We start from the raw sequence: 27,190 nt of genomic DNA, 5'->3' as shown, positions 1-27,190 counted from the left end.
TAGCCAAACATGGGCTTGAACTCACCATCCCAAGATCAAGAGTCGCATGCTCTAACCAACTGAGCCAGCTCAGAGCCCAAAGTAATTTTTTTAATTAAAAAAAATTACTATGTTCAGATAGTAACTATAAATAATTATGTATATATATATTGTTTACCCAAGGACTTGAATGAGCAATTTGCTATTTCCAAAACTAATCTTGGTCAGAGATCATTTATTCCACTTTATTCTTCAATATCCATCATAAATTTGAAGTATTCTATCTCCAAGGTATGACTAGAAAATAAACATTGTTTTGTTTCACCATATCATGTAGTTATTAGATTTCCTAAATACATTGAGCACATACTATGGCAATACTAGAGAGTTTCTGACTGACTCCTAATAAACACTGGGGATACAGCTGGTCTGGGGAAACTAACCTGTCCATTTTAGATGGTCAGAGGAGGATTCTCTAAGGAGATAGCTGATACCTGAATGATTAGAAGAGGGGACGTGCAAAGTTGGAGGTGTTGAAGGTGAATCCAGTTCAAGCTGAGAGGATTATCATTTATGGCAAGGAGGAGGAGAATGTGGCTCGAATTAAGTGAACAAGACAAAGGTGATTCTTAACCCTTTTTTCTCCCCCCGTCCCCCCGGCTGACCCCCCCCCCCCATGAAATTTTAACACAGCTGTTTCATGTCCTGTAAATATATGTTATGTCCATGCTTTTATACATGAAAAGGGATTTTTGCCTTCCCCTACTCCCACCTTCAACTGATTTTCTCCCTCTGGGAATAATACTGCCCCACTGAGTATGCAAGATGTAGACCAGCGTATGCCATAGTAAATAGTTGAGGTCTCTTTTCTTTTCTTTTCTTTTCTTTTCTTTTCTTTTCTTTTCTTTTCTTTTCTTTTCTCTCCTCTTCTTTTCTTTCATAAAGATTTTATTTTTAAGTAATCTCTACACTCATCATGGGGCTTAAACTCAAAATCCTGAGATCAAGAGTTGCGTGCTTTGCTGACTGAACTAACCAAGTGCCCCCTTGGGGTTTTTTTTCTTGACGAGATAATTATGAAGGCTTGGATCAGGCAGTGACATGATCTAGTTTATGTTTTAGAAAAGAATTTTGCTACTCATGAAGACTTAACTGAAGGAGAGCCAGAATAAAAGCAGGCCAGTGAATTAAACCAGTAAGGAGAGGTGAAAAGTAATGGCTTGGTCTACGAAGATTTTTTTTTTTAAGTTTATTTTGAGAGAGAGAGAGCCGGGACGGGGGGCAGAGAGAGAGAGGGAGAGAGAGAATCCCAAGCAGGCTCTGCACTGTCAGCGTGGAGCCAGATGAAGGGGTTGAACCTATGAACCGGGAGATCGTGTTCTGAGCTGAAATCAAAGAGTTGAACACCTAACTGACCAAGCCACCCAGGTGCCCCAAAGATGATTATTAGATAGAGATAAGGAAGAGGAGGGAGAGCAAACAGAGAGAGAGAGAATAAATGGATGTAGCATTAGTGGTCATAAGGTATATGTTGATCAAAGCTTGGCGAACAACGCCCTCTGAGACACAAAGGGAGGTTGCCTATAGAACCCACTGAAATGAAGGAAGAAAATGGCTCTTGGGAAATGAGGAACTTGTCTGATTTAAAAAAAAATTTAGGGGCTCCTGGGTGGCTCAGTCAGTTAAGTGTCTTACTTCGGCTCAGGTCACGTTCTCACAGTCCGTGAGTTCAAGCCCCGTGTCTGGCTCTGTGGTGACAGCTCAGAGCCTGGAGCCTGTTTCAGATTTTGTGTCTCCCTTTCTCTCTGACCTTCCCCCGTTCATGCTCTGTCTCTCTCTGTCTCAAAAATAAACGTTAAAAAAAATTAAAAAAATATTTACTGTTTATTTTATTTTTGAGAGAGAGTGGGGGAGGGGCAGAGAGAGAGGGAGACAGAATCTAAAGCAGGCTCCGGGCTCTGAGGTGTCAGCACAGAGCCTGACGCAAGGCTCAAATTCACGGATCGCAAGATCATGACCTGAGGTGAAGTTGGACGCTGAGCCAACTGAGCCACCCAGGTGCCCCAAAACTTGTCTGATTTTTAACCTTGTTATCATTTGGAGTTTATTTCTTAGTCATTTGTGAATAAGTAGATGATCACACACGCAGTTTAGAATGGGCAAAACTCCAGATTTATTTCAACTTTCTATTTTTTTCTCAGTAGGAATGTGCCCCCCATATTGTGTACCTTCCCATTCCAGACTTTTTACTGGGAAATCAGCTTAAAAGCCTGCCTGTTCTTCCATGTTCTGAGTACTGGTGGTTATTAGTACATGGCTATTTTCAGTTAAATTCTCATTGTTTGTTAGAAGTAAATGGTTCTAATCTAATAGACAATTCTTGGACCCTCCAAGATCCTGAGGGGGACCTATTGTGAATTCCCTGAGGCAGAAGCACTCTCATATGTAGGTGCTTATTGCAATTTGTTGAATCAGTGAACCGGCAATATTTCCAAGATCATACTGGAAGGTATTGGCAGAACCCAAATGAGATTTTATACCACACAGCATTTGTCTCAAAATTGAGTGTAATGAATGCAAAATTACTGGGAATTTTTTTTTTTCTCACTTCTTACAGTTTATTTAGAGAGAGTGTGTGCAAGTGGGAGGAACAGAAAGAGAATCAATGTCCAACAGGATCCCACCACCAGCACAAAGTCATAGAGGACTCAAACTCCTCAACCATGAGATGACTTGAGCCCAAATCTGACACTTAACAAACTGAGCCATCCAGGCACCCCTGGGAATGTTTTAATAAGCCCTGATGGTGACTGAAAATGGGAAATAACATAGCATAGATGGTCTTAAAAAGGGACTGCAGGGAGTTCTGAGGTTTGCACACCATTCAGATGCTGTTTCTCCTTGCCAAGGGGAGGCATGAAGTCCTTGTGGGCTCTGATGAAAGACAGTGTGCATCTGGAACTTTTGCTGATTGATGGGAGTATGTTGCATTTACAAATGATGCAGAGACACAAAAAGTATGAGAAGTGAGATTTATGACTATTATGTTTTTTTATGCTTTTTGTGTTTTCTGTTGTGTTTCTACAGCCCAATTTCTCAAACCTAGTGGTAATCATTAAAACAGGAAATTTTGTGCATTTTTAAAATGTGACCCCCCCCAATTTTTTTTATATCTCTCATCTGTTTTTAGACTTTACAGTCTCTTTTTTAGAACATGGGTTGGTTATCTTGTGTCCAAGACAAGATATTAAGACATTTGACCACCTTAATGTATTTTCGTATAAACGCGGTTTTGACGGTACCCTTCTAATCCAGCATCGTGTTCCCACGAGGAGGAGTTGCTGGCTGGAGCACTAACATGGAAGTAGAAACCTGACTGATGTTCCTCATCTTGGGGCACCACTGGTTTAGTTTAGCACCCGTTCTCTACCCTATATTTAAATAAATTTAAATAGATAAAACATTACAGTGCAGATTACACTTACTTGATGTTTAAGTAGTTTCTCTCCAGTATAACATTGTGATATCATTCGCTGCATATGAACATACCACTTTTTTTTTTTTACTAAAAAGAAAGTTTTTTTAACGTTTATTCATTTTTGAGAGAGCAGGAGCAGGGGAGGGGCAGAGAGAGAGGGAGACACAGAATCTGAAATGGCTCCAGGCTCCCAGCTGTCAGCACAGAGCCCAGCACGGGGCTTGAACCCACAAACCGTGAGAACATGACCTGAGCTAAAGTCGGACGCTTCACCGACTGAGCCACCCAGGTGCCCCAATACCATTTTATTTTTGAGAGAGAGAGCGTGCATGTGCATACATGAGTTGGGGAGGGGCAGAGAGATAGGGAGACGGATCCATCCAAGCAGGCCGTGTGCTGTCAGTGCAGAGCTTGATGTGGGGCTTGACCTTTGGAACTGCAAGATAGTGACCCGAAGTTGGGTTCTTAACCAACTGAGCTACCCAGGTGTCCCTCACATGTTATCTTCAAAGCAGGTAACATTGTTATTTTATGTGGATGTAAGTATATGGTGAAAAATAAAAACTGTTGAATGTCATTTGGTAATTCATTTCCAGTGCCATTTCGTTATAAATGAATGTGGTTCATACATTAAATAAACTGAGGTTCTTTGTGCAGTAATGTATGTGAAATATTCAACTTTTAAAGAACTAAGAAACCATACGGGTAAGTTCATAACTATCTTGAACTAAAAATGCAATTTATTACTGTACTCCCATTTGTTTTTAAAAACTTAACCCTGGGTTTGCCTGGCTGGTTCAGTCTATAGAGCATATGACTCTTTTTTTTTTTTTTTCCCCAATATATGAAGTTTATTGTCAAATTGGTTTCCATACAACACCCAGTGCTCATCCCAAAAGGTGCCCTCCTCGATACCCATCACCCACCCTCCCCTCCCTCCCACCCCCCCCTCCCTCCCACCCCCCATCAACCCTCAGTTTGTTCTCAGTTTTTAAGAGTCTCTTATGCTTTGGCTCTCTTCCACTCTAACCTCTTTTTTTTTTTTTTTTTTTTCCCTTCCCCTCCCCCATGGGTTTCTGTTAAGTTTCTCAGGATCCACATAAGAGTGAAACCATATGGTATCTGTCTTTCTCTGTGGAGCATACAACTCTTGATCTCAGAGTTTTGAGATCAAGCCCCAGGTTGGGTGTAGAGATTACTTAAAAAAAAAAAAAACAAACATAAAAAACTTAACCTTGTTTATGCAATGATCAAGGATATGTTTTCTTTGGCTTTTTTAGGGGAGAGGTGCTTGAGAAATCTCAGGTCATCACAAGAGGATAATGCTTTTTAAATTTTTTTTATTATTTTAATGTTTATATTTGAGAGAGTGCGAGTAGAGGAGGGGCAGAGAGAGAGGGAGACAGATCTGAAGCAGGTCCACAGGCTGTGACCTGTCAGCGGCAGAACCTGATGTGGGGCTTGAACCCACAAACCACAAGATGAAGACCTGAGTTGACGTTGGTCTCTTAACGGACTGAGCTGCCCAGGGACCCCCCTCCGTCTGCCCCTCCCCCCTTTGTTTTGATTGAAACGCCTTTGTAGGAATTTGTGGACAAAATTAAGTTTGGAAATTTTCAGTGGTATCTTTCAGTCACAAGCCATTGTTGACCTCATGACAATTGCCTTGAAAATATGTATGGGTCTGGGACCTTGAAACTGAGTTGTAACTTTTCTTAGAAGTCATTAATTATGTATGATAAAAGTCATCACATTTTTCACTTTTTTAAAAAAATTTTTGAGACAGGGAGGGGCGCCTGGGTGGCTCAGTCGGTTGAGCGGCCAACTTCGGCTCAGGTCATGATCTCGTGGTCTGTGAGTTCGAGCCCCGCGTTGGGCTCTGTGCTGACAGCTCAGAGCCTGGAGCCTGTTTCAGATTCTGTATCTCCCTCTCTCTGACCCTCCTCCATTCATGCTCTGTCTCTCTCTGTCTCAAAAATAAATAAACATTGAAAAAAAATAAATTTTTAAGACAGGGAGAGAGTGCATATGTGAGCTGGGGAGGGGCAGAGAGAGAGGGAGACAGAATCCCAAGCAGGCTCTCTGCTGTCTGTGCAGAGCCCATCATGGGGCTGGAATCCAGGAACCATGAGGTCATGACCTGAGCTGAAATCAAGAATCTGCCACTTAACTGACTAAGCCACCCAGGCACCCCTAAAAGTCATCATCAAGTACTTTATTAGATTTCATATGAGTCTTTGCTGAATTTTATATTTCTTTGATAACTACAGTAAATGTTATGACTGTTGGAGAAAAAGACTGTGTATCAATAAATTATTTTCCTGAAATATCTAGTTGTCCTCAATAAGGCTGAAAAAAAATCTTTATTTTGTAAATATTTTCTAGATTTCAATATTATTTAATATTTATAAATGATGATTCTTACCTACTCAAGACCTTATTTTATTTTGTTTTTTTGTTTTTGTTTTTGATTTTTGAGAGCAAGAGCAAATGTGAGTGGAGAAGGGGCAGATAGAGGGGAAGGGGCAGATAGAGGGAGAAAGAGAATCCCAGGCAGGCTCCACACTGTCAGCAGAGCCTGATGCAGGGCTCGAACCCATGAACCATGAGGTCATGACCTGAGCTGAAATCAAGAGTCAGACATTTAATCAAGTGAGCCACCCAGATACCCTTATTTATTAATTTTGAGTTGCTATATGAACTTTAAAATAGTTTTTTTCTGATTCTTTAATTTAAAAAAATTTAAAATCCTGTGGTGCCTGGCTGGATCAGTTGGTGAAGCGTGTGGCTGTTGATCTCAGGGTTATGATTTTGCACCCCACGTTGGGTATAGAGATTACTTACAAAAATAAAATCTTTGGGGAAAAAAACCTTAAAATCATGCTTTTTACAAATTTGGAATAGCCTGTCATTTAAATTTGTGAATTTTATTTGGTTTGACAGCCTTAATTTTCATAAACTTTGTATCTTAGGAGCTCCTTTCCAGTCGGTACATCCTGCATCACAGGCAACCACTGTTTTGTTTTGATCACAATAGATTAGTTTTGCTTGTTTTTGAACTTCATGTAAATGGAATCATAGAATGTATACCCTTTGCCTCTGGCTTCTTTCATTCAACATAGTGCTTTTGAGATTCATCTGTGTTGTTGCAGGTGTCAGTAGTTGGTTCTGTCTTATTGCCGCATAGCGTACCATGAAGTGACTATGCCACATTTTGTTTGTCCAGTCTGCTACTGATACATTCTTGGGTTAGATTCCAGTTTGGGTTGTAATGAATAAAGCTGCTGTGAACATTCCTGTTCAAGTCATTCAGACTTCTCATTTTTCTGGGAGGAAATGTCTGGGAGTGGGATTGCGGAGTATCGTGGATATGTATGTTTCTTAGAAACTGCTAATTTTCCAAAGTGTCTGTCCTACATCAGTGCACGTGATTCCTGTCCCGTACTGCATCCTTGCCAACACTCAGTATTGTCAAGTTGTGTTAGTGTTAGCCATAGAGTGAGTGTGTAGAGGTATATCCGTGTAGTTTTAATTTACGCTTTCCTAGTAACTTCGGATGTTGAGTAACTTTTCACACTTCTTGGTCATTTGGGTATGTTTTTGTGTGTCATACCCTTATTACTGTTTGTACAGTAGCCCTTCCCCCCACTTTATCTAAGGGAGACACTTTGTAAAAGGCGAAAGAATTATGCGATCTGAAGAGAAACCAGAGCATAAGGGAGACACTTTGAAGAACCCAGGTGGATGCCTGGAGCTGTGGATACTACCAAACCTTACAGATAACTGTTTTTTCCTAATATACGTAACTATGATAAGGCTTAATTTATAAGTTAGGCACAGTGGGAGATTAATAACAGTAACTAATAAAATAGAACAGCTTAAGTAATTGTCAAAATGTCTTACTGTACTGTCACCTTTCTCTTGCTGATGTGACGTGCCTATGTGATGAGATGAAGTGTGGTGAAGTAGTATTAGGCTACTGTTGACCTGACAAAACATTAGGAAAGGACCGTCTGCTTCCAGATAACCACTGACTGTAGGTAACCAAAACTGGTAAAAGCGAAACCGTGGGTAAGGGGGGACTGTTGTAACTAGGTTGTGTGGTTTCATCACTATCTGTGTAAAAAAACCATAGGGATCTTTATTAGAATTCTGGAAAGCCAGATGATGTTGGGAATCCAAAATTGGATGTTCATATTATGGATTTTTGCTTTTTGTAAAATATCGGCTGGAAGATAGAAATTATATAATTGAGCTTTTATCATGATATCTTGCTGCTAACTTGGGTAGAAGAAATAGGGTTTGATGAAAAAAATCAAAGCCCTCAGTTTGCTATGTTTTATTGCCAATTTTCAACTCAAAAAGAGGTGAGAATTTAAAATGTTGAGAAACTTCTTAAAAAGTTTATTTACTTATTTTGAGAGACAGAGAGAGAGAGAGAGGGGCACAGAGAGAATCCCAAGCAGGCTCCATGCCGACAGTACAGAGTTTGTTGTGGGGCTCAGTCTCATGAATCGTGAGATCATGACCTGAGCTGAGATCAAGAGTTGGATGCCCAGGTGCCCCTAAAATGGTAAGAAACTTTTTGTCATTGTGACTTCCAATTAATTCAGTTAACTGAAACTATTCAGTTATATCATTTGTTCATCAGTCGAAATTGTATTCCAACAGAAAGAGTGAATTTGTGTAAGTAGTATTATTTTAGAGATTTGCTGTTTTCATGGGCATTTTCTCAAGTTTCTTTGGGAGATGACTTTTGGGTTTTTGGCCTAATCTTTCTGGTATATTATTCACTTAATCACACACTATTTCCCTATACTCTTTGAAGTTATATTCTTTGTTGCTTAAAGAGAATCTATTAACATTCAAATAAAATTACTTAGTAAAGAATATGCTACATATTTTCACTGTTGTGAATTGCCTGTAATGATAGCATTTGGCTTATTTATTGCTTCAGTGACTGGTATTGTGGTCTTTGTCATGAAGGCCAAGGGTCAGATTCAGTTGTGAGCACTATGCCGTCTAAGCTGTCTCTGATGGTGATGTTCGATAACGTGGCTGTCCCCCTCTCCCCCGTACCTGCAAACTTCGGAACACAGGCTCCTTTAGGGTTTGATACCATGGGAATCTACTTCAGAGGAAATCGTTACCTAATTTTAGGTTGATTTCTGGCAAGGTGTTTTCAACACGAGCCATTAAAGTCCTGTCTTGGGTATTTACAGTTTGTTGTAATTTGAATAGTCTTGCTCAGCCTCCATGCTTGAAGTATAACCTATATTTTAAACCTCCCTTTCTTAGACGTTACTTCTATTGTAGCTTATATATTAAATAATGCAAACTACATGTAATGTGTGGATGAGAGTAGGGTTGAGTACTCAGTGGGAAAGGATACCTTCTTTCACTCAAAGAGGAGAGAGTCATTGTTACCTAGTTGACTGTTAAGAATGGGCCTTCTGTAGATCTTTAATGTTTTATTCTTTAAGAAAAATCATCAGAAAAGCATACATGATATTATTGGATGCTTACATTTCTGACTATGAAAGGTATTAGGGTGTGGTCAGAGGAGCTATGTTTCACTCTTAATCCATGTTTTGGCAAGTCAAACATGAACTTCTATGTAGTTCTTACCCAGTTTTATCCTGAATAAAAATAGACCACTTTCGTCCAAAGTGGTGTCTTGTTACAGTGATGCTTAAGATTTCAGTTATAGGAGACCTTTTCTTTTAATGTAATTGTTGGCTGCTTCTCCTCCCCCCAATATTTGACAGTATCGCTTTGATAGAGACACTGTTCTTCAGCATCGGAATTATGTGTGTCACCTTTCTAGGACTTTACAGATTTTAAATCCAAAGTATCTGTATCGTGGAATGGATGTACACGTCCATTGGCTCACTGTGATTCTTTCATTGATGTTGATTATAATCCAGTGTACAATAAACCTGGTCACTTCTTTGTAACACCACGTCTTTAACCAGAATGCTAGTGATTTTGAATATTGAATTCAGATATTAAGCCACCATTTTATTTATTTTTTTGTTTTAATGGAATTAATTCTATATTTTATTTTTAGTTTAACTTAATTAATTTAATTTTATTTATTTTGAGATAGTGTGAGCAGGGGAGGGGCAGAGAGAGAGAGAAGGCTTCAGAAGCCAGGGTCTGCACTGTCAGCACAGAGCCTGACAGTGGGACTCAGACCCATGAATTGTGAGATCATGACCTGAGCCAGAACCAAGAATTGGATGCTCCACTGATTGAGCCACCCAGGCGCTCTTAAGCCACCTTTTTAAAGACTAGATATTGGCGACTAAACTTGGATAATTCTAGAGATTATCTTTCCAGGTTTCAATATATGTGATGAATGCTTTGTAAATTGCAGGTTCACATTTTTGAGAAGTTGAGAAGACAGTTATTTTTAGCAGTCCTTGTGTCATTAAGAATTAGTAATCCAGGAGAGCTGGAGTGGCTCAGTTGGTTAAGCATCCAACGTTGGCTCAGGTCATGGTCTCACGGTTCAAGAGTTTGAGCCCCATGTCAGGCTCTGTGTTGACAGCTCAGAACCTGGAGCCTGCTTCAGATTCTGGGTCTCCCTCTCTCTCTCTGCCCCTCCGCTGCTCGTGCTCTGATTCTTTTTAAAAAATAAATGAGCATTAAAAAAAAAATTAGTAACCCAGTTGTGCAGTTTGGTTTATGGTTCCATTCTTCTTGTCAGCCTTAATTTTACTAAAGGAAATACAATGGTAGAAGTGCACATATATATATATATATATATATATATATATATATAGCCAATTTAAGAATGCTTTAATGACTTCACAGTTACCTAAGATTATGTGTAGAATGCTACTTGAAGGTGGAAATATATATAAAAGATAATTTCTTGTTGATTTGTGGCATGTGTTGTTTGAAAAAATATTTAAGGTTTTATAACTTGGACCGTGGGGTCCTGCTGGATCATTTGGAATCCCCTTAAATTTACATGCAGAATTTTGTGTACATATTTTTTTACATGCAGATTTTGGGAGCAGTTTCATATTCCATCCAGTTTTCAGGTGAAATTGAGACCCAAATGGGTTTTGAAAACAATATTAATTTAGGGTAGTTATTTTCAGTGTTTTGGGGTCATGTACCCTAACAGTTAAAAAAAATTGAGTGCCAATTTGTGTATTTCTAAGCTGTAATAGTGTAGTATTGTGTATAACATTTCAGGTATGTTATAAAATACATTTATAAGGATGAGATAATGTATCTAAAACTGTATTCCAATGAAAAATCTGGGGTTAATGTTCTGTGTTTGGAGAATGTTGGTTCAAGGGATTATTAGGGTCGGTTGAGTCTTTTTCTGATGGAGCACAAGAGGTATATTTGTGTGCCTTGCCCAAGTACAAGTAGAATAAAATGTTGCAAATTAGAGTAGGAATCAGTATCCTGTGTAGGATTCTGGATTATAAAATTTCAGGCAGTGGTATGCTGAGGGATCAACCATGCAAACAAGAGGGCCTGCCTACCGAAATAAAAAGGAAGGATTTAGCAAACTAGGCTCTCAATATTTTAAAATTATTAGCAGGCTTGGAAACTCAAGGTGTAGGATTTAGTAGTGATTAATGCCAAGACATAAAATTGAGTTGAATTTTAAGTCTGTTGATGTTCTTCGAGGAAGTGAATTAATTCAAAGGAAGATCTTTACTGAGTGGGAACCGATTACGGTTAAGAACTTTAAGAAAATGATTTAACACTTCTTTTTATTGATCATTGAAACTGTGGCCAAATTTGATTTTTATTTCTAGGAGGGTGAAAGAAAACATGGATGAAGCTGCCTGAATATCGGCTTCTGGCATGAATCAAGTTCAGAGACTAGGAAATGCTGGTGTCAGATTTCCTTTCAGGTCAGTCAATGTCCGTTAAAACAACGTTCCTTGCTTCTTAGTTTCCTTAGTCCTACTTCCTGGTGCTGCCTGCGGACCTCCGGAACGGATGTGAAGGATAGTCTGTAGTAGAAGCTGAACCCTCTGCTCCTCCGCGGTCCTACGGGATCTGCAGGGGCACCGCCCTTTTATCTGAGCAGTCAGAGGCTATTTTTAACTCCACATTTGCCCTCGTCTTTCCTCACTGGTTGGTATACTGACTTGTCCTTAGGTAAAACTGAACTAAGAGTAGAGATAAAATATTAAACAGGTCTTATTTACTAAGAAAGAAGTTCCCTCCTGGGTTTTAGTGATCCTAAGTCTAGAATTTTAGTCTTATGTTCCTTGTAAAGTGTGTAAATCTTTGTTAAAAATCTTATTTATTTTTATTTTAGAGAGCACAAGTTGGGGAGGGGGCGGGGGAGGGGGGGAGAGAGAGAGAGAAAGAAAGAAAGAGAAAGAGAAAGAATAGATCGGGCACGCTGAGCGTGGAGCTGGTCTCAGGGCTCAACCCCATGACCTGATCCTGATCATGACCTGAGCCAAAATCAAGAATCAGACGCTCAACTGACTGAGCAACTCAGGCGCCCCGGAAAGTGTGTAATCTCAGAAATGGTGGATTTTTTTATTAAAAAAAAAAAAAATTTTTTTTTTTTAATGTTTATTTTTGAGAGAGAAAGCACAAGCAGGGGAGAGGCAGAGAGAGAGGGAGACACAGAATCCAGAGCAGGCTCCAGGCTCTGAGCTGTCAGCACAGAGCCTGATGCAGGGCTTCAACTCACAAACTGTGAGATTGTGACCTGAGCTGAAGTCGGACGCTTAACCGACTGAGCAACCCAGGTGCCCCTCAGAAATGGTTTAATATCATAAATTCAGATCAGTACTAGGGATACCAGCTCCATTTCTCCCTTGCTGCTCTTCCTACCCTTTTAAAAGGTAGCAAATTTTCTATTTTATAGCAACATTTACATTGTGACTTAAAAAAGCATTATTTTTTTATTTATTTACTTGAGAGAGAATCCCAAGCAGGGCCCATGCTATCCACGCAGAGCCTGATGCAGGGCTCTATCTCACAGACTGCGAGGTCGTGACCCGAGCTGAGATCAAGAGTTGGACGTTCAACTGACTGAGCCACCTAGGCACCCCTACATCGTGACTATGACAGAATTCCGTTGATGGTAAAATGTCATCCTAATAGCTCCAGAAAGTATTCTTTTAAGGTTATTTCTTTTCCAACCACTTTATCTGGTGGCGATAAAGGAGCTCTTCTGTTTTTGCTACAAGGGTTGTCCTGGGGACCAGCAGCACCAGCCTTAAGGGTTTCTCTTGGCAGTGCAGAATCTCAACGCACAGCTGACCACATCAACCAGACTACCCACTGAAACGAGATCTCAGGAGATCTGAGCATACATTGTGTCAGAGGCTCTGGCATATAAGGAAACCTGGAGAAACTTCCCCCTTTTAAAGTATCTGATGCCCATGAATACAAAAATGTGAGAGCTCTGGTTTGTGTTCTTTTATCCAGCTCTAGGAAATTAACTTTGGTTAGTAATTCTCAAAGCTGGCCCTTTAGACCAGTGTTGTTCTCCTCCGGGATCAAGAATGCACATTCTCAGGTCCACCTACTGAATGTAAACTTGAGGGTTGGGATCCAGCAAAGCAAGATTCTTTATTTTTAAGAGCTCTGTAGGTAGGGGTGCCTGGCTTGCTCAGTCAGTAGAGCGTGCGACTCTTGATCTCTGGAGTTGTGAGTTCCAGCCTCACATTGAGTGTAGAGAATCCAGGGGGTGGGGAGGGAATGATAAAAGCCATCCAGGTAAATTATGGTTTCTACTATTTACAAAATTAGAATCCCTTTTGAAATTAGAGAATTACTTTGTAAATATCCTTTAGACCTTTTGTTGGTATTAAATTTTCAGACTTCTTTGTGAATCCTTTACTTAAAATTTGAAGAAATAACCTCAGAATGTACGGGTAAGGGGAAAAAATTTAAGATACGTAGGCTGACTGTGGCACAGATCAAAGCTGTGGCATTATGTGGCCAGCGGAGAGAGATCTTACAGGCTTGTCAAGTGAATTTGTCATTGGAACTTGAGGATTTTGAAGTTAATTTTGGTAAGAGATGAATAGTGTTTTTATTTGAAGTAACTGCTTTTTATTACAGATTTTATAGTCAGCAAAAACAGAGTGATTCATTTCAGGAAGATAATTAACTTTTATTAAAGTTTTGGAAGTTAACAAAATGCAGGAATTTTATTAAAAATTGGATTATCTTCAGGTTATCCTTTGAAACAGTGGTTCTCATGTTTTCAAGGTATAGCAGAACCCTCTGGAGGCTTATTAGAATACAGACCCCACTGTTTGTGATTTAGAAGGCCTGAGAATTTTCATTTCTAACAGATGGTGTTGCTCTGCCATGGGGACTACATTTTGTTTTTTATAACAGAAAATACACTACAGATATTAATTCCTGTTTGCTAATAAAGAATTTGTCTTTTTTTCCAGGTCATCTTGTGGGAGAAAAGCTTTTAAAGACAGAGGAGAAACAGCCAGAAAACAGATTTCACTTGTGAATTTATTACTCCATATAAACAACTTATGAATAATCGTTAACACTTGACATTATGCCTCATGGACAAATTTTCCGTGGTTAAAATATCTGGAATGGTGCAAACTTCCACTTTCATTCAGGTGTTGTAAGAGTTCTTGCTGGCTGACGTTGCAAAGTAGTGTGGTAGTAGCCTACAAATACAGAATGACAGACAAACTCTCCTTTCAATTTGCTATAAATGGGAACTGTTAGAGGGATTTTTTTTGGCATCCCCTCTAGCCTGCAATTTGGGGTCAGTCCCCAAGATAAGGGGCTACTCATGAAATCTGGCACTGTTGTGAGAAAATCATGTTTTACTAAAGCCATGTATATATATTTAAGCCCAAAGAAAGCAAAGAGTATGAGGGAAATAGTGTGTTGTAGAATAAGAAAAATTAATTTCTTCCAAGTTAAACTGATATGCAGTATTAGGGTTAGATTCCAGCTGGGGTTCTTGGGGGCTCTGGATGTCGGCAGAGGACTATTTCTGGATTTTAATTTGGTCCTTATTTGTGCCTCCTCACTGTAATTAGATTTAGCTTACTAGTAACACTTTTCTTTACTTGGAAGTAGATGTGAGGCCTAGAAATCCCAGTTTGGTCTGAAAGGAGATTTATCTGCAAGTCTGCACAGAGAAGAGGAAAGCCGTATGGATCCTGTGAGTGGTTCTCTGCGTTTACTTAGCCAATAAAGTTTAAAAAGTTTACAACAGTTTTAGGAGTTTATATAGTATTTAGGCTATGAAACATGAACTGTATGAAATGTTAACATTTTCAGAATTATTCAAGTCACTTTTTGACAATTCTGGCGTATGTATCCTCCTTTTCCTTGGTCTTTGCTAATCAGTGATCCTAAATGACCTATTCTCGGAGTGAAAGCAAACTAACTGTGGTCCAACATTTGCATAGTGTTAGGTATTAGAGGTTTCTCTTTGGTACTAACCATTGCGGAGAAAAGCCCGTATAATGTGTTTTCCGCTACAGCCATGCTTATTAGAGTGGGCCAGATACGAATGATATAGAAGTTCACTGAGTCATCCAATTAGGATGTCCTCACTGCCATATGCACCAGAAAAGAGTAAAGACTGAGGGTGATTTTTTTCTAAGATAAAATTGAAGTAAAAATGTGGACTGTGTGCTTTTCAGTGATGATGTACTTAGTGATATCACCCACGGCCCAGATGATAAAGTTTAGTTATATATTCTGTGTTGTATATACTTTCTAAGAAGATTGCTTTGGTTTTGACCTGCAGTACCTAAGCAGGTCTGTAAACCTTTTGGTTAAGCTGCCGCTTGAGAATTGCTTTGTTTTCCAGAGAAACCAAGGCTCACACTTTGTACATACTTTATTTGAATAATCAAAGTAGCAGCATTATTAATATCTGACGGAATTATTAGCTGCCTCATCACAGAACCAGCAAGAAACCACTCTCTCAAGTGCGAGTCTCAAGACAATTCAAGTCTCCTTCACCCTTAAGAAACCAAAGTGGACAAGTGTGCTTTTCATTTGGCTCCAGAGAAGCTATAGCTGAGGCGCCGGGGGGACTCAGTCAGTGAAGCATCTGCTCTTGATCTCGGCTCAGGTCATGATCTCCCCGTTTGTGAGTCTGAGCCCCGTGTCTGTCAGCGCAGAGCCTGCTTGGGAGTTTCCCTCCATCTCTCTGCCCCTCCCTCTCTCTCAAAAGAACAACAACAAAGGTATAATTTAGAGCAAAATGTATTAGGTTGTGTGGCTGTACCTTCCATTCCTGGTAGACACAACTGTTTACAGAATTTACTAGCACATCTGGCACAAAGCTGAGATGGACAACTCAAAGGTGGTGTTACTCCAAGTAAGCTCAAACTTTGTCTTCCTTCCCTGACCCCGCTTCTGTCAAAAGAACTTGCCACTTTTCCTATAATTAAGTTTCATCTGTTAAAGATTTTTTTTTTTTTTCTCCTTGCTGACTTCTAACAGCTTTCATCCTTCTGAGCCTAAACTCCTACTGAAGGAACTACTCGTCGTGCTACTTGGTTTCTAGCCTGGCCTTACCTCTTGGATCAACAGTACATCACCTTGTAATAATGTGTGCTTATAAAGATGATGATGGAGATCTTCAGCATGATTTTGACAGAACAAATTTTCTTTAAAAACCCATATCTCTTAGTGTGTATTAGATTAAGGTACTGTCTCCCTTGCTGTTCCTGACCTATCCACTGCTGCTCGGTCTTGTGATTTTTCTAGAAAGTACTAGATACAGTACTAGTACATGATTCAATATAGCTGAAAAAATTCCAATCCCAGCTGTCATTTAGTTAAAAATATTACACATTAGTATCCACCTTGAAGTCTTGAGACTTGAAATACAAAGAAAATAGACCAACATTGTGGTATTTTATTGAGAAAACTGTAGGAAAAGGCCGTTTTAGTACTGTAAAGTAAAAACGGCTCTCTCAAATATCTGTACAATGTGGTCAAATATGTGACCTTTTGAAATTTTCATTAAAATTGTAATTCAAACAATTATAAAACCAATCAGGAACTAAATGATTTTATACATCTCTGTAGTCCAGATGGAGTTTGACTTACTAGTTTGCCAAATATTTCTTAAGAGAATTTAAGATCTGTGGGGAATCTGTAGAGACGATAGCTCTTCACATGAGGCCCAGTGTGGCGGACAAACCTCGGCTGCCTTCCCAGCGTTTGTAACAAGGGCACAGGATCTGCTTTTTAAAAATTACTTGATGGATTCTAAGAACAAGGATAAAAGTTAGTTCGTGAGTCATATCTTCTTTTATCTTTTCCCGGAATAAAGGGTAACTGCAAATACAAAAAGTTGTCACCTCCAATTCAGGACCTGTGGCAACCGCCTCCCTCGAACCTGCCTACCAAGTCAGAGAAGTCATCCTTCGAGGCCAGCAAATTCGCCCCTTACTTAGTGCTTGGCATACACAGACTTGTTTTTAATGCAGAAATTCACCAGGGCTAGTAGAAAATTTCAAGTTAGAAAAGAGACTTTTAATTTTCTTAAATAATTCTATATACCATTCCACATTGTGGAAAAACCGAAGTATGCAGTCTGGAGACAACATCGAGATTTGAGAACACTGGCACAAATACATCTCTATTTCAGAATATATTAGAACCCCCACGTCCCATCTTACAGCCCGTAACAGATACCCAGCCCGAAACTGCAAGAGGTTTACAGATGAAACTTCAAATCTGGAGGTGTTAGCTGTGCCAGGGTCCTAAAACAGGTCTGGAAAGGACTCCGTCCCGACTCTGTTCCGTCACTGCAGCTGCACCCTGTATGCGCCTATCAGCAACTTCACCTGTTGAAAGAAAAGAGGCAACGTAGCAGCACCAACACCTCTGCCGAGCCCCCCTTTCTTAGAGGAGGGAAAACACACACGCGCGCGCGCGGCTGAGAGTTCTTATTTGGCAATGTTCTCAAATTGATTATCAATTCAAGTGTTAGGTTATCACTTTTAAAAAATCCAAGTGCTTAAAGTTATTATAGTAAATAACTACCACTTATTACATAGACTTTTTTGGTTCATCTTCATTTTACAAAGAAATGTTTAGTGAGCAGCCTATGAGACATACATATGGCCATTAAATAACAGCCTAGAATACAACTCCGGCTGCTCCGTACTGGAGAGATGCATTCTTCTCATCTTTCCACACAATTTATGACACACAATTATGTCTAACACATTGTATGTTCTTTTTTTTTTTTTCCCCTTTAAGTAGGCTTCACATCCAGCGTGGAGCCCAATGTGGGGCTTGTGAACTCACGACCATTGGATGCTTAGGGACACCTGGGTAGCTTTGTTGGTTGAGCACCTACTTCAGCTCAGGTCATGATCTCATGGTTCGTGAGACTGAGCCCCACATTGGGCTTGCTGCTGGAATAGCAATGTGAGTAGTTGCACTAAATGTGAGGAAAGGATTGTCACCTTGGCAGAAGGCGCTTCCGTCAACCTTATGAAGAGTTTATTGAGGCCTGTAGCAGGGCTGAACGAGTAAACAAAATGGCTATCCTAGAGAGAAAGACCACAGTCAGTGTTTCCTCAAACTTCTACGTCTAAGAGTATCACTGTAGCTTAAGAGAACAAAAACCTTTCAGACTCCCAGTGATAGAAGAGAATACCAGTTTTGTATTTTAATTTATATAAAGCAATTTCCTGTGACTACTTTCCCCTTGATTTATTAAAAAGATACAAATGACAAAAAAGCTTAAGATTTATCTGCAAAAAAACAATACTCAGATAAATCTTTAGGATTAGCATGTATCCAGCCATATAGAGCCTGAGTGTTAAAAAATCTTCATAACCAGTTAATTTTGCTGAATTCAGCCTAAGGAAAGAATTCTACCTGTGTAAAAGGAGACCTACACAAAGATTCTTCAAGACCATTTTTTTATGTTAAAAAATGTATATAGCCACTAATACATTTGTTATTATAAAGCAAAATTACAGTACAATGGTTGCCTAAAGCTCAGCCTAAGTACACCCATGTTATACTAGTGGTTGTGTTTCTGGGTATTTGAAGAACAGAATACTTTTAAGATTTCCAAATTTTTCTTTAAGTGAATGTTTGTAATTATAACAGTGGGAAAAGGCAGAGTATTTTAAAATCAGTATGTTTCTTCTACCTTAAGAATTTCTAAGACGTGATAAATGTAACTTAAGGCATATATATCAAACATTTAGAAATCCAGACTTAACATTGACAAAATGTTGGACAATTTTACTTTATGATTATGGGTTATTGCCTCATTTCCAAGTGGTTTACTAAATTAAAATTAATGTACTTTATTAAAACAGCAATTTAAACGTCATCTGTGCTTCTGGATCAGAAGAATGTGCTTTTCAGTAACGAACTACAGAAAATCTTACCAGAAAAACCGGAAGTTGAAATTTATCATTTAACACTACAGCTTGCACACTACACGGTCCACAGAGCCGAGCAATTACTTCTTTACCCAAAAAGTTTGCATGGAAAATAAACAGCAGGATGCCAGAGCCTGAATAAGGGAGATGTAAACACAGATTTTAATACCACTCCTAACATGGCCACCTTTCAGCTCAGAGGGAGATGCACCCCGTACAAGTTGGAAGCGGTCCCCGGAATGCGCCTGGGTGGAGCAGCGCCCCACCCGGTGCCCATTCACACCAAATCATCAGTCCTCCAATTTCAAAACTTGGCATTAGAAAAAATTTTTTAAAAGTTTATTTTGAGAGAGAGACAGAGTGAGCAGGGGAGGAGCAGAGACAGAGGGGGAGAGAGAATTCCAAAGGCTCTGTGCCCAACCTGGGGCTCAAACTCATGAACCATGAGCTCACGACCTGAACCGAAAGCAAGAGTCAGATGCTTAACTGAGCCACCCAGGTGTCCCTCCCAGCACTTTTCAAACCACAGATCCCTTTTAATTTCTGTCTAATCCCTACTGAGAACTCATGAATCAAAATTTTAAAAATACGCTTTTCTACATAACAGGTTTTGGTCTAAAAAGGTAGCGGTATTTATAATTTGCAGCTGAATACATATTCATGTCCATGGAATGCAAATGTCCATGGAAGCAAACTTCTGTGGTGGCTGTTTCTGGGTGTGGGTTTGAATGATTGTCCATTTTCTTCCACATGGTATTTGGCTCTTTCCAGATTTTTCGGTTAATACCCAAAGTTATTCTAGGCGGGGGGAGGAACATGAGGTTTGAAGCTTTCATTGAATATCCGAACTGTACCGCATGACTCATTTCTTTGAACGTAAGCCCTAGTTTCCAGTATAACAGAAAATAGGCGTATGAACTCATGACCCTTCTGGTAAGCCACTTTCAGGACAAAAAAAACAATGGTCCAGAACAATTCTATACTTCATAAAAGAGACTCCAAGGAACCATCTGTCCTGATCCCAGGGAAAGAAGGACACACAGAGCCCCTGGCCCTCTTACCTTTCCTTTCAAGCTGTTTAAGGTCTGACGTCCTGGTTTTGCTCTCTAGCTTTAAAATGCAACCCCCCACTCACCTGAGTGCTGAGGTTCAAAAGAAGAGAAGGCCTACAGTCTTTTTCCCGTCAGCTCCACTATCAAAGAGTTGAGTATCTATTACTGACTGCACCGAAAAGGAGGGTGGTGACTCTTCAAAATGGCCCGAATGGGGACACATGGTCAATAGGGAAAATCCTATCCGAAAATCTTTCATTCAGGTGCTGTTTATTCTGACCAAAAGGAGATCTAAGGGAGGTGTGTTTATTTGCTCTCCTCTGACAAATACTTGAATTTCACAGAAGAAAATGACACAGGGGACTCTAATCAGTTTGCCAGCAGTTGTTTTGTGGTATCGATATAAACATTTTCTCCAGCCGAACTAGGTGTTGAACAATTACAGTCTCCTCAAGAGCCCAAGGTCAGTGTTTCTCAGGGCTGAGTGTGCTCCTAAATGGAGACTTCACCAGGGTGTGGACTGAGGGTCAGGTCTGGGTGGGGCCTGAGAGTCTTGCATCTCTCACGAGCTAGCGAGGGGCAGGAAAACCTATCAGGATCTTCGGTCTGAGGACGACGAGGCATCTTTGAGATTTTGGAAACAGAAAATTTCTGTTGGCTGCAGATGTTGTGCATGTGCAGAAAAGAGCCCTCAGTAACCCTAAGGCAGTCCTGGTGCTCTGGGGCCCATGAGTTACGCATGCTGGGAGACGCCGGGCTCAACTCACCCATCCCTGCACCTCAACCCCCGACCTGGTGCTCGCCACCCAGCAATGCGAACTAACCATCTGGACAGTGGAAGCCACAAATGATTCTTCAGTGTCCAGGTCACTAAACACAGGTGTTATGAATAGAGGTCTTTTCATGGTATGAAATTTTCATGGCTATATTTTAATTAAATTTCCATTAAGGAATCCATACGATTTATTTTATTAATTTAAAACAATTTTTAAGTTATTTATCTTGAGAGAGACCTAGCATGAGTGGGGGAGGGGCAGAGAGAGAGTGAGAGAGAATCCTAAGCAGGCTCCGTGCTGTCAGCACAGAGCCCGGCGTAATGCTCTAAGTCATGAAACCACGAGATAATGACCTAAGCCAAAACCAAAGTTGGACGCTTAACTGATTGAGCCATGCAGGTGCCCCTGAATACATATTTTTTAAATGGATGTTTTTATTTTTTTAACAGAAAAGGAAAAGCCCAGCTTCCTACTTTCAGGCAGAGACAGTGTTATCTCCATTTAAACATGTGGTGTCCCAGTGTCCCATAGAAGGCCATGCCATGGTCATGGTCTTGCCTGCAAAGCAGCTGTTAAGCAGAGCCTAGGAAGCAGAACTGAAGTTTCCATCTCTCGGTACTCAACTTTACGATGAGCCAAGACACTGGCTTATTCAGGAGAAACACTCACTCTGGGCTTAGAATCCTGAAGCTAACTAAATTTTAATAAAACTCAATTAAAAAAAAAAAACATAACTAGGGGTGCGTGGGTGGTTCAGTTGGTTAAGTGCTGACTTGATTTCGGCTCAGGTTATGATCTCACAGTTCATGGGTTCAAGCCCCACATTGGGCTCTGCACTGCCAGACGGGGGCCTGCTTGGGATTCTCTCGCTCTCTCTCTCTCTGCCCCTCCCCTGCTTGTGCACGCACGCACTCTCTCTCAAAATAAATAAACATTAAAAAAAGAAAAAACCAAACAAGTACAATTATTAAGACCCAACTTCCATTGTGTGTGTGTGTGTGTGTGTGTGTGTGTGTGTGTGAGAGAGAGAAATGGTTTTATTAAAGTACGGGGACAGGACCTGTGGGCAGAAAGAGCTGCCCCAACTTCCGTACTTTTTAAACAAGTGCTAACACAGTGCTCTGTGGGTCCCTCCAGGTCACCTAGGATGGTGGGTACCAACTGGGTTTCTCTCTGCCAGAGTAGCCCTGCTGTTAACCATTTGGCAGAATTATTACACGCACTGGGACTCTGTTCAAGTTATGTTCACAGAAAGAGGTCTACACTGTTTAAAAATTAGTTAAAGTGTCCCTTTTCAAACTGAGAGAAAACATAGGCTTACCTTCTGGTATGTTCTGTGGGGGTTTATAATTGAAATCCGTTGAAAAATCTGGCCCCTCACAGAGACGGTGACATGCTATTGGGAAGATTGGTTCTAACAGAGCAAGACGTGCCTCAAAGTAGTCCCTTATCGTTTCTTCTGCTACTCTTGAAAGTCTAACAAAAAAGAATAGACTTGTTAATATTGACGTAGAAAATAACCATGAGTCACATTATCATCAAACTGTTCAATACCGGTGAGGCCTTCCCAATCAACTTAAAAAAAAAAAACGTTAACTCCCTACTCATTGTTCCCTCTCTGCACTTTTCTTTAGCACTCGGCATCTGACACACTATGTATGTGTCTTACTGTCTGTGCTGTCACATGGAAATTCAGGCTGTAAGAGAGCAAATCTTTCTCCCTCACTGCTGTCTCCATCTTCCCAGTCTTCTGAATACTTCCTGGTACACGGACAGCACTCAGGACTTATTTGTCTATGAAAATGAGAATTCTATTAATTAATTCAAAAACTGCCACACACACACACACACACACACGCCTTGTTATAGTACTTAGTTTAGAAAGCAGTCGAATGAACTGAGAAGTGCTAATTCAGAAAATATTTTTAAACGACTCATTTGGTTTGCCCAGGACATTCTGGTTTTAGGAGAAGTCCGGTGTGCTGGATCACAGACACACAAAAATTACCAGCTGGGGAAGGCTTCCGGCAAAGGCCGCCGATGTCGGCAGACTCACCACGCACATGCCCTTTCGTTCTGTTTTTTGTCTCTCGTCTGAAATTTACCTTACTTGCTGCTTAGGATATTGATACTGGAATTGGAGTAACTATTGTGCAGGCACGAAGATCCGAGTCACACCCTGAGCGTGGCTGGCGGTGGAGGAGGAAGAGAGGGGAAGAGTGGCCATTCCTGCCGAAGGCTGCCTACCCCCGGACTTCCTGTTACATGAACAATAAACACCTTACTTGTGTTACCTACTGTTTGTAACTGTTTGTGAAGTTTCTGTGTTGCCAAAATAATTAAGTGAAAAAGCTACCGAATGACTTGCATGAACTTTTAATTAGAATAAAATGATTTAGAATTCACTTAAAAAGAGGTGCCTAGGTGGCTCAGCTGGATGAGCATCTAACTCTCGATTCTGGCTTGGGTCACGATACCAGTCTTGTGGAATCAAGCCCAGGGTTGGACTCCGTGCTGAGCATGGAGCCTGCTTAAGATTCTCTCTCTCTTGCCCACTTGTCCTCTCTCTAACAAAGAAAAATAATACTAATAATTCGCTTGAAAAAGAATGATCTTGAAAGGATAAACTGGGGTATATCCAGACAATGCGATACTATTCAGTAAAACAAGAAATGTGCTATCAAGCCATCAGACACGGAGGACGGAGGTGGCTATGTTTTTATAGCGTTATTTACAACAGTCAGATTTTGGAAGCGGCCCAACTCTTGGTCCATCGACTGATGAATAAAGATGTGGAATACATATACAATGTAATGTTATTCAGTCATAAAAAAGAACGATGTCTTGTCACTTGCAGCCACATGGGTGGAGCTAGAGAGCATTACGCTAAGTGAAGTCAGAGAAAAAGACAAATACCATACGATTTCACTCATGTGTGGAACTGAAGAAACAAACCAAGGAAAAATGAAGACACAAACCAAAAAACACATTCTTAACTACAGAGAACAAAGTGTGGTGGCCAGAGGGGAGGCTGGTAGGGGGAAGGCTGAAACAGGTGACCGGGAAAAAGCGTACACTCGTCACGGAGGGGCACCGGGTTTGCCGGGTCACTACACCGTCCACCTGAAGCCAGTGTGACCCTGTATGTCAACTATACTGGAGTTCAAACAAACGAGCGAACATTAAAAAAAAGGCATGGAAGGATCTTCGATGCCTACTACTATGAGAAAGAAGCCATGTGAAGAAGGCAAGCATCAGGATTACAACTGCATGACATTCCGGAAAAAGCAAAACTAGAGAGAAAGTAAAAAGACGAGTGGTTGCCAGGGGTCGGGGGTAGGAAGGGATAAGCAGGACAGAGGATGTTCAGGGCAGTGGCACTCTGAATGACACCAATGGTGGGTACATGTCATTACAATGTGTTAAAACCCCAAGCTGCACAACACCAAGGTGAACCCTCAGGTAAACAAGGGGGTTTGGACGAGAACAGTCCATGCAGGTTCACTGGGTTCGTGCATACACCACTCTGGTGACAGAAGTTGGTGGGGAAGTTGTGCATGTGTGGAAACAGAGGGTATTTAGGAACCTCTGGGCTTTCGGCTCAACTTCACCGTGACTTAAAACTGCTCTAAAAATTATGTCTATTAAAAAAGCAACAACTACAGCTTACGCAGTTTTGAGAAAATGTCCGTAAGCCAAATTGCAAGCATAATTAAGGTTTTAAGGAGTTACTCCTAGGCAAGACTGTGTTAAGTTTAAAAGTCTGAGGACCTCAAGGACTTGCGGAAAAACAACTCATATGGCACTTACTAAACGTATGAGCTTTTGAGAACAGAAACCTGGCAGGACTTCCACGCGACAATCTTTTCCCGTTCCACACCTCTAATGATGACGTGTCCAAGACGACTCTGTGACTGAACCATGGCACATTCACGCACACTTACGTCTCTAAATGATTCTTCAGCAAGTCGTACACCAACACGTTGTTACACTGCTTCGCAAAATGCAGGGCACTATTTTGGTGCTTTGACAAAATATTGCAGTCAGCTCCACATTCAATTACAAGTCGTACGATATCAGAATTTCCTCTTTTACAGGCCTATGACAGGAAAAAAGGAGTAGTAATCACTTAACTGCAAAATAAGAGAACTACCCAGCAGTGTTTGTCCCCTTCTCCACACGTGAGCCCAGGTGTTCTTCGAGAAGAGGACAGAAGGTCAGAGAGGGGGGGAGAACACGGTTATCAGGTCTCACCCACGGTTACAAACTGTGACATCAACGACAGGTGGCATATGCTCCTTTTAGTCTGCGAACAGTACCGAAATCTGTGCTACATTCAATCTCCTCCCTGACTCCTGGGGAAATGGGCAAGTCTGAGAAAGGTACTTCTGTCCCAAGACAGAACAAACACCAGGCCTTTCTAAGCTCTGGCGTGCTCCACTCTTCAGGCCAAGTCCTGTGCCCTAGCAGCCGATACCTTAGCACCCAGACAAGTGAGATCCTCTTGGGAATCTCTAAGGGAGCTCTCTTAGCATCACAAAGTAATTTCACGATTTTCCTAGAAGCTGCTTTAAAGGAGACTAATTAAGCACAGATACAAATCTGAATCCAGCAAATCTAAGATGGAGCTGGATGCAGTTCAAAGACCATTTCTAGAGTAAAAAGACCTACATCCAGGCTCTCTCCTGTCTCTGTTACTTACCGGCTTTGTGACTTCAAGTAAATCCCTTAATTCTGAGTCTCACTGTTTCCACTTGTCAAGAGGGGATAACGGTACTTCTGCCTCACGACACTGAGGCTGAAATTAAAATAATATATTGTACACAGATATACAATGGAATCCTACTTGGCAATGAGAAAGAATGAAATACGGCCTTTTGTAGCAACGTGGATCGAACTGGAGAGTGTTATGCTAAGTAAGTCATACAGAGAAAGATACCGTATGTTTTCACTCTTATGTGGAAGGGGAAGGGGAAAAAAAAAAGTTACAGAGAGGGAAGGAGGCAAACCATAAGAGACTCTTAAGAACTGAGAATAAACTGAGGGTTGATGCAGATGGGGGAAGGGAACGTGGCTGATGGGCACTGAGGAGGGCACCTGTTGGGATGAGCACTGGGTGTGGTACGGAAACCAATTTGACAATATGTTTCAATATTAAAATATATATAATATATATTGAACATGGAACAGGGCCAAGCCGGTAAGCTTTCCCACAAGAACAATGCCATCTCGTGTGCTACTGAGCATGCGGGACAGCATTTCTACAGAGCAGGCGTCTAAGCCGTGTAATCGCTAGGTCAAAGGGCATGCATCTAGTGACAGATCTGACAAATGCCCTTCAAAAGCATGTAACCCTGTGGTTCTCACTGGGGTGGTTTTGCCCTCAGGGGAATTCAGGCAATTGATGGAGACATTTCTGGTTGTTACACCTGAGGGTGGGTACTATGTCACCTGGTGCAGAGGTCAGGGATGCTGTGACACATCCTACAAGTGATCTGGCCCACAATGTCAGTAGCAGGAAGGGTGAGAGGCCCCTGCTGGGACCAGTTATATGCCCAACATTAGGGGGTGAGAATGTGGTTTCTCCACACCCTCACATTCTGGTAATGATCAAGTTTATACATTATTTCTGAGATGAAAGGTTTTTTATTTTGTTTTAAACATTTCTGAAACTCTAACCCCCAAGGGCAATTTCTCCCTTTCTCCCAATTTCTCAGCCCACTGTTCTTTGGCATCTCTGCCCCACAGATGCTTCGGGCCAGCTCACTCAGGATACCTCTCCCTCCTGATCTTCCTCTTCCTCTAGTCTTTCCTATATGGCTGCCTTCTCTGACCGTTCTTTCCCTTCCAAATCTCAGTGGTGACCCAACTCTCAGCCTAGGGCTGTAATCATGTTGTCTACACAGATGAACCCGAATCTGAATATACAGCCCACACCCTTCTCCTGAGCGAAAGATCACAATGTGAAACATCTGAGCATCTTCAGCTCAAATGCAACCCCACTCCCATTGTATACTGTCTGTGTTCCCTAAATTAGCAAACAGGATTACAAGCATAGCCGTCAATTACCAAGTCCCATGAATTCTACCTCTTTAAAACACTGGTCTACCCACTTCCATCTCCACTGTCACTACCTGGGTACAGACTATTATTTCACTTAATTTAAAAAATGTCCCCTATATGTCTGCTAACTCCTGGTCTTTTATCCAATTCCTTCCCCCTACTGACCTAGGGGGACATTAAAAACAGTCACCTTTCTTCTGATTATGTTTCTCCAGCTTAGTGGCTCCTGAACGCTCTCAGGATTAGGTCATCCTAATTCCTGTGTCTGTGCTCACTGCCCTGTGCGCACCTCCACACGCCTGACTACTCGAGTATCTGCTGTGCAGCATGTATCCGGTGATTTCGCGGTAAGACAAAGTTTTAATTCATGCTTTGGGGTGCCACCTCTGCTCTAAACATATGGCAACAGGAACACATAAAGGAAAATTAAAATTCGAAAGTAGGGCTCCTGAACAAAATAAGCATTTCCGCGAA

At 40.9% G+C, this 27,190-nt stretch overlaps 2 protein-coding genes across 3 annotated transcripts in view; one reads left to right on the top strand and one right to left on the bottom strand.

Annotated features, from left to right (window-relative positions):
* Positions 1-14,128, top strand: part of PSPC1 (paraspeckle component 1) — a 102,605-nt gene extending 88,477 nt beyond the window's left edge. Inside the window, exons 9-10 of the transcript XR_003421922.2 lie at positions 11,245-11,343; positions 13,867-14,128. The gene's annotated coding sequence lies outside the window, so the exon portion shown is untranslated. The remainder of the gene's footprint in view (positions 1-11,244; positions 11,344-13,866) is intronic.
* MPHOSPH8 (M-phase phosphoprotein 8) overlaps positions 13,918-27,190 on the bottom strand; it is a 53,341-nt gene continuing 40,068 nt past the window's right edge. The window contains exons 10-14 of one of the 2 annotated variants that reach the window (XM_027064483.2): positions 24,598-24,752; positions 21,975-22,129; positions 18,832-18,959; positions 17,890-17,973; positions 13,918-17,262 (exon numbers count right to left, since the gene is read on the bottom strand). In XM_027064483.2, the coding sequence (XP_026920284.1) occupies positions 17,221-17,262; positions 17,890-17,973; positions 18,832-18,959; positions 21,975-22,129; positions 24,598-24,752 (564 nt within the window). In that variant the 3' untranslated portion in view covers positions 13,918-17,220. The remainder of the gene's footprint in view (positions 17,263-17,889; positions 17,974-18,831; positions 18,960-21,974; positions 22,130-24,597; positions 24,753-27,190) is intronic. The other variant, XM_053203970.1, reaches the window with a different exon arrangement.

The sequence above is a fragment of the Acinonyx jubatus genome, chromosome A1, assembly GCF_027475565.1.
Source record: "Acinonyx jubatus isolate Ajub_Pintada_27869175 chromosome A1, VMU_Ajub_asm_v1.0, whole genome shotgun sequence".
NCBI classification, from domain to species: Eukaryota; Metazoa; Chordata; class Mammalia; order Carnivora; family Felidae; genus Acinonyx; species Acinonyx jubatus.
Note: the sequence above shows the minus strand (reverse complement) of the source record. Positions and strands in the feature narration are given on the sequence as shown.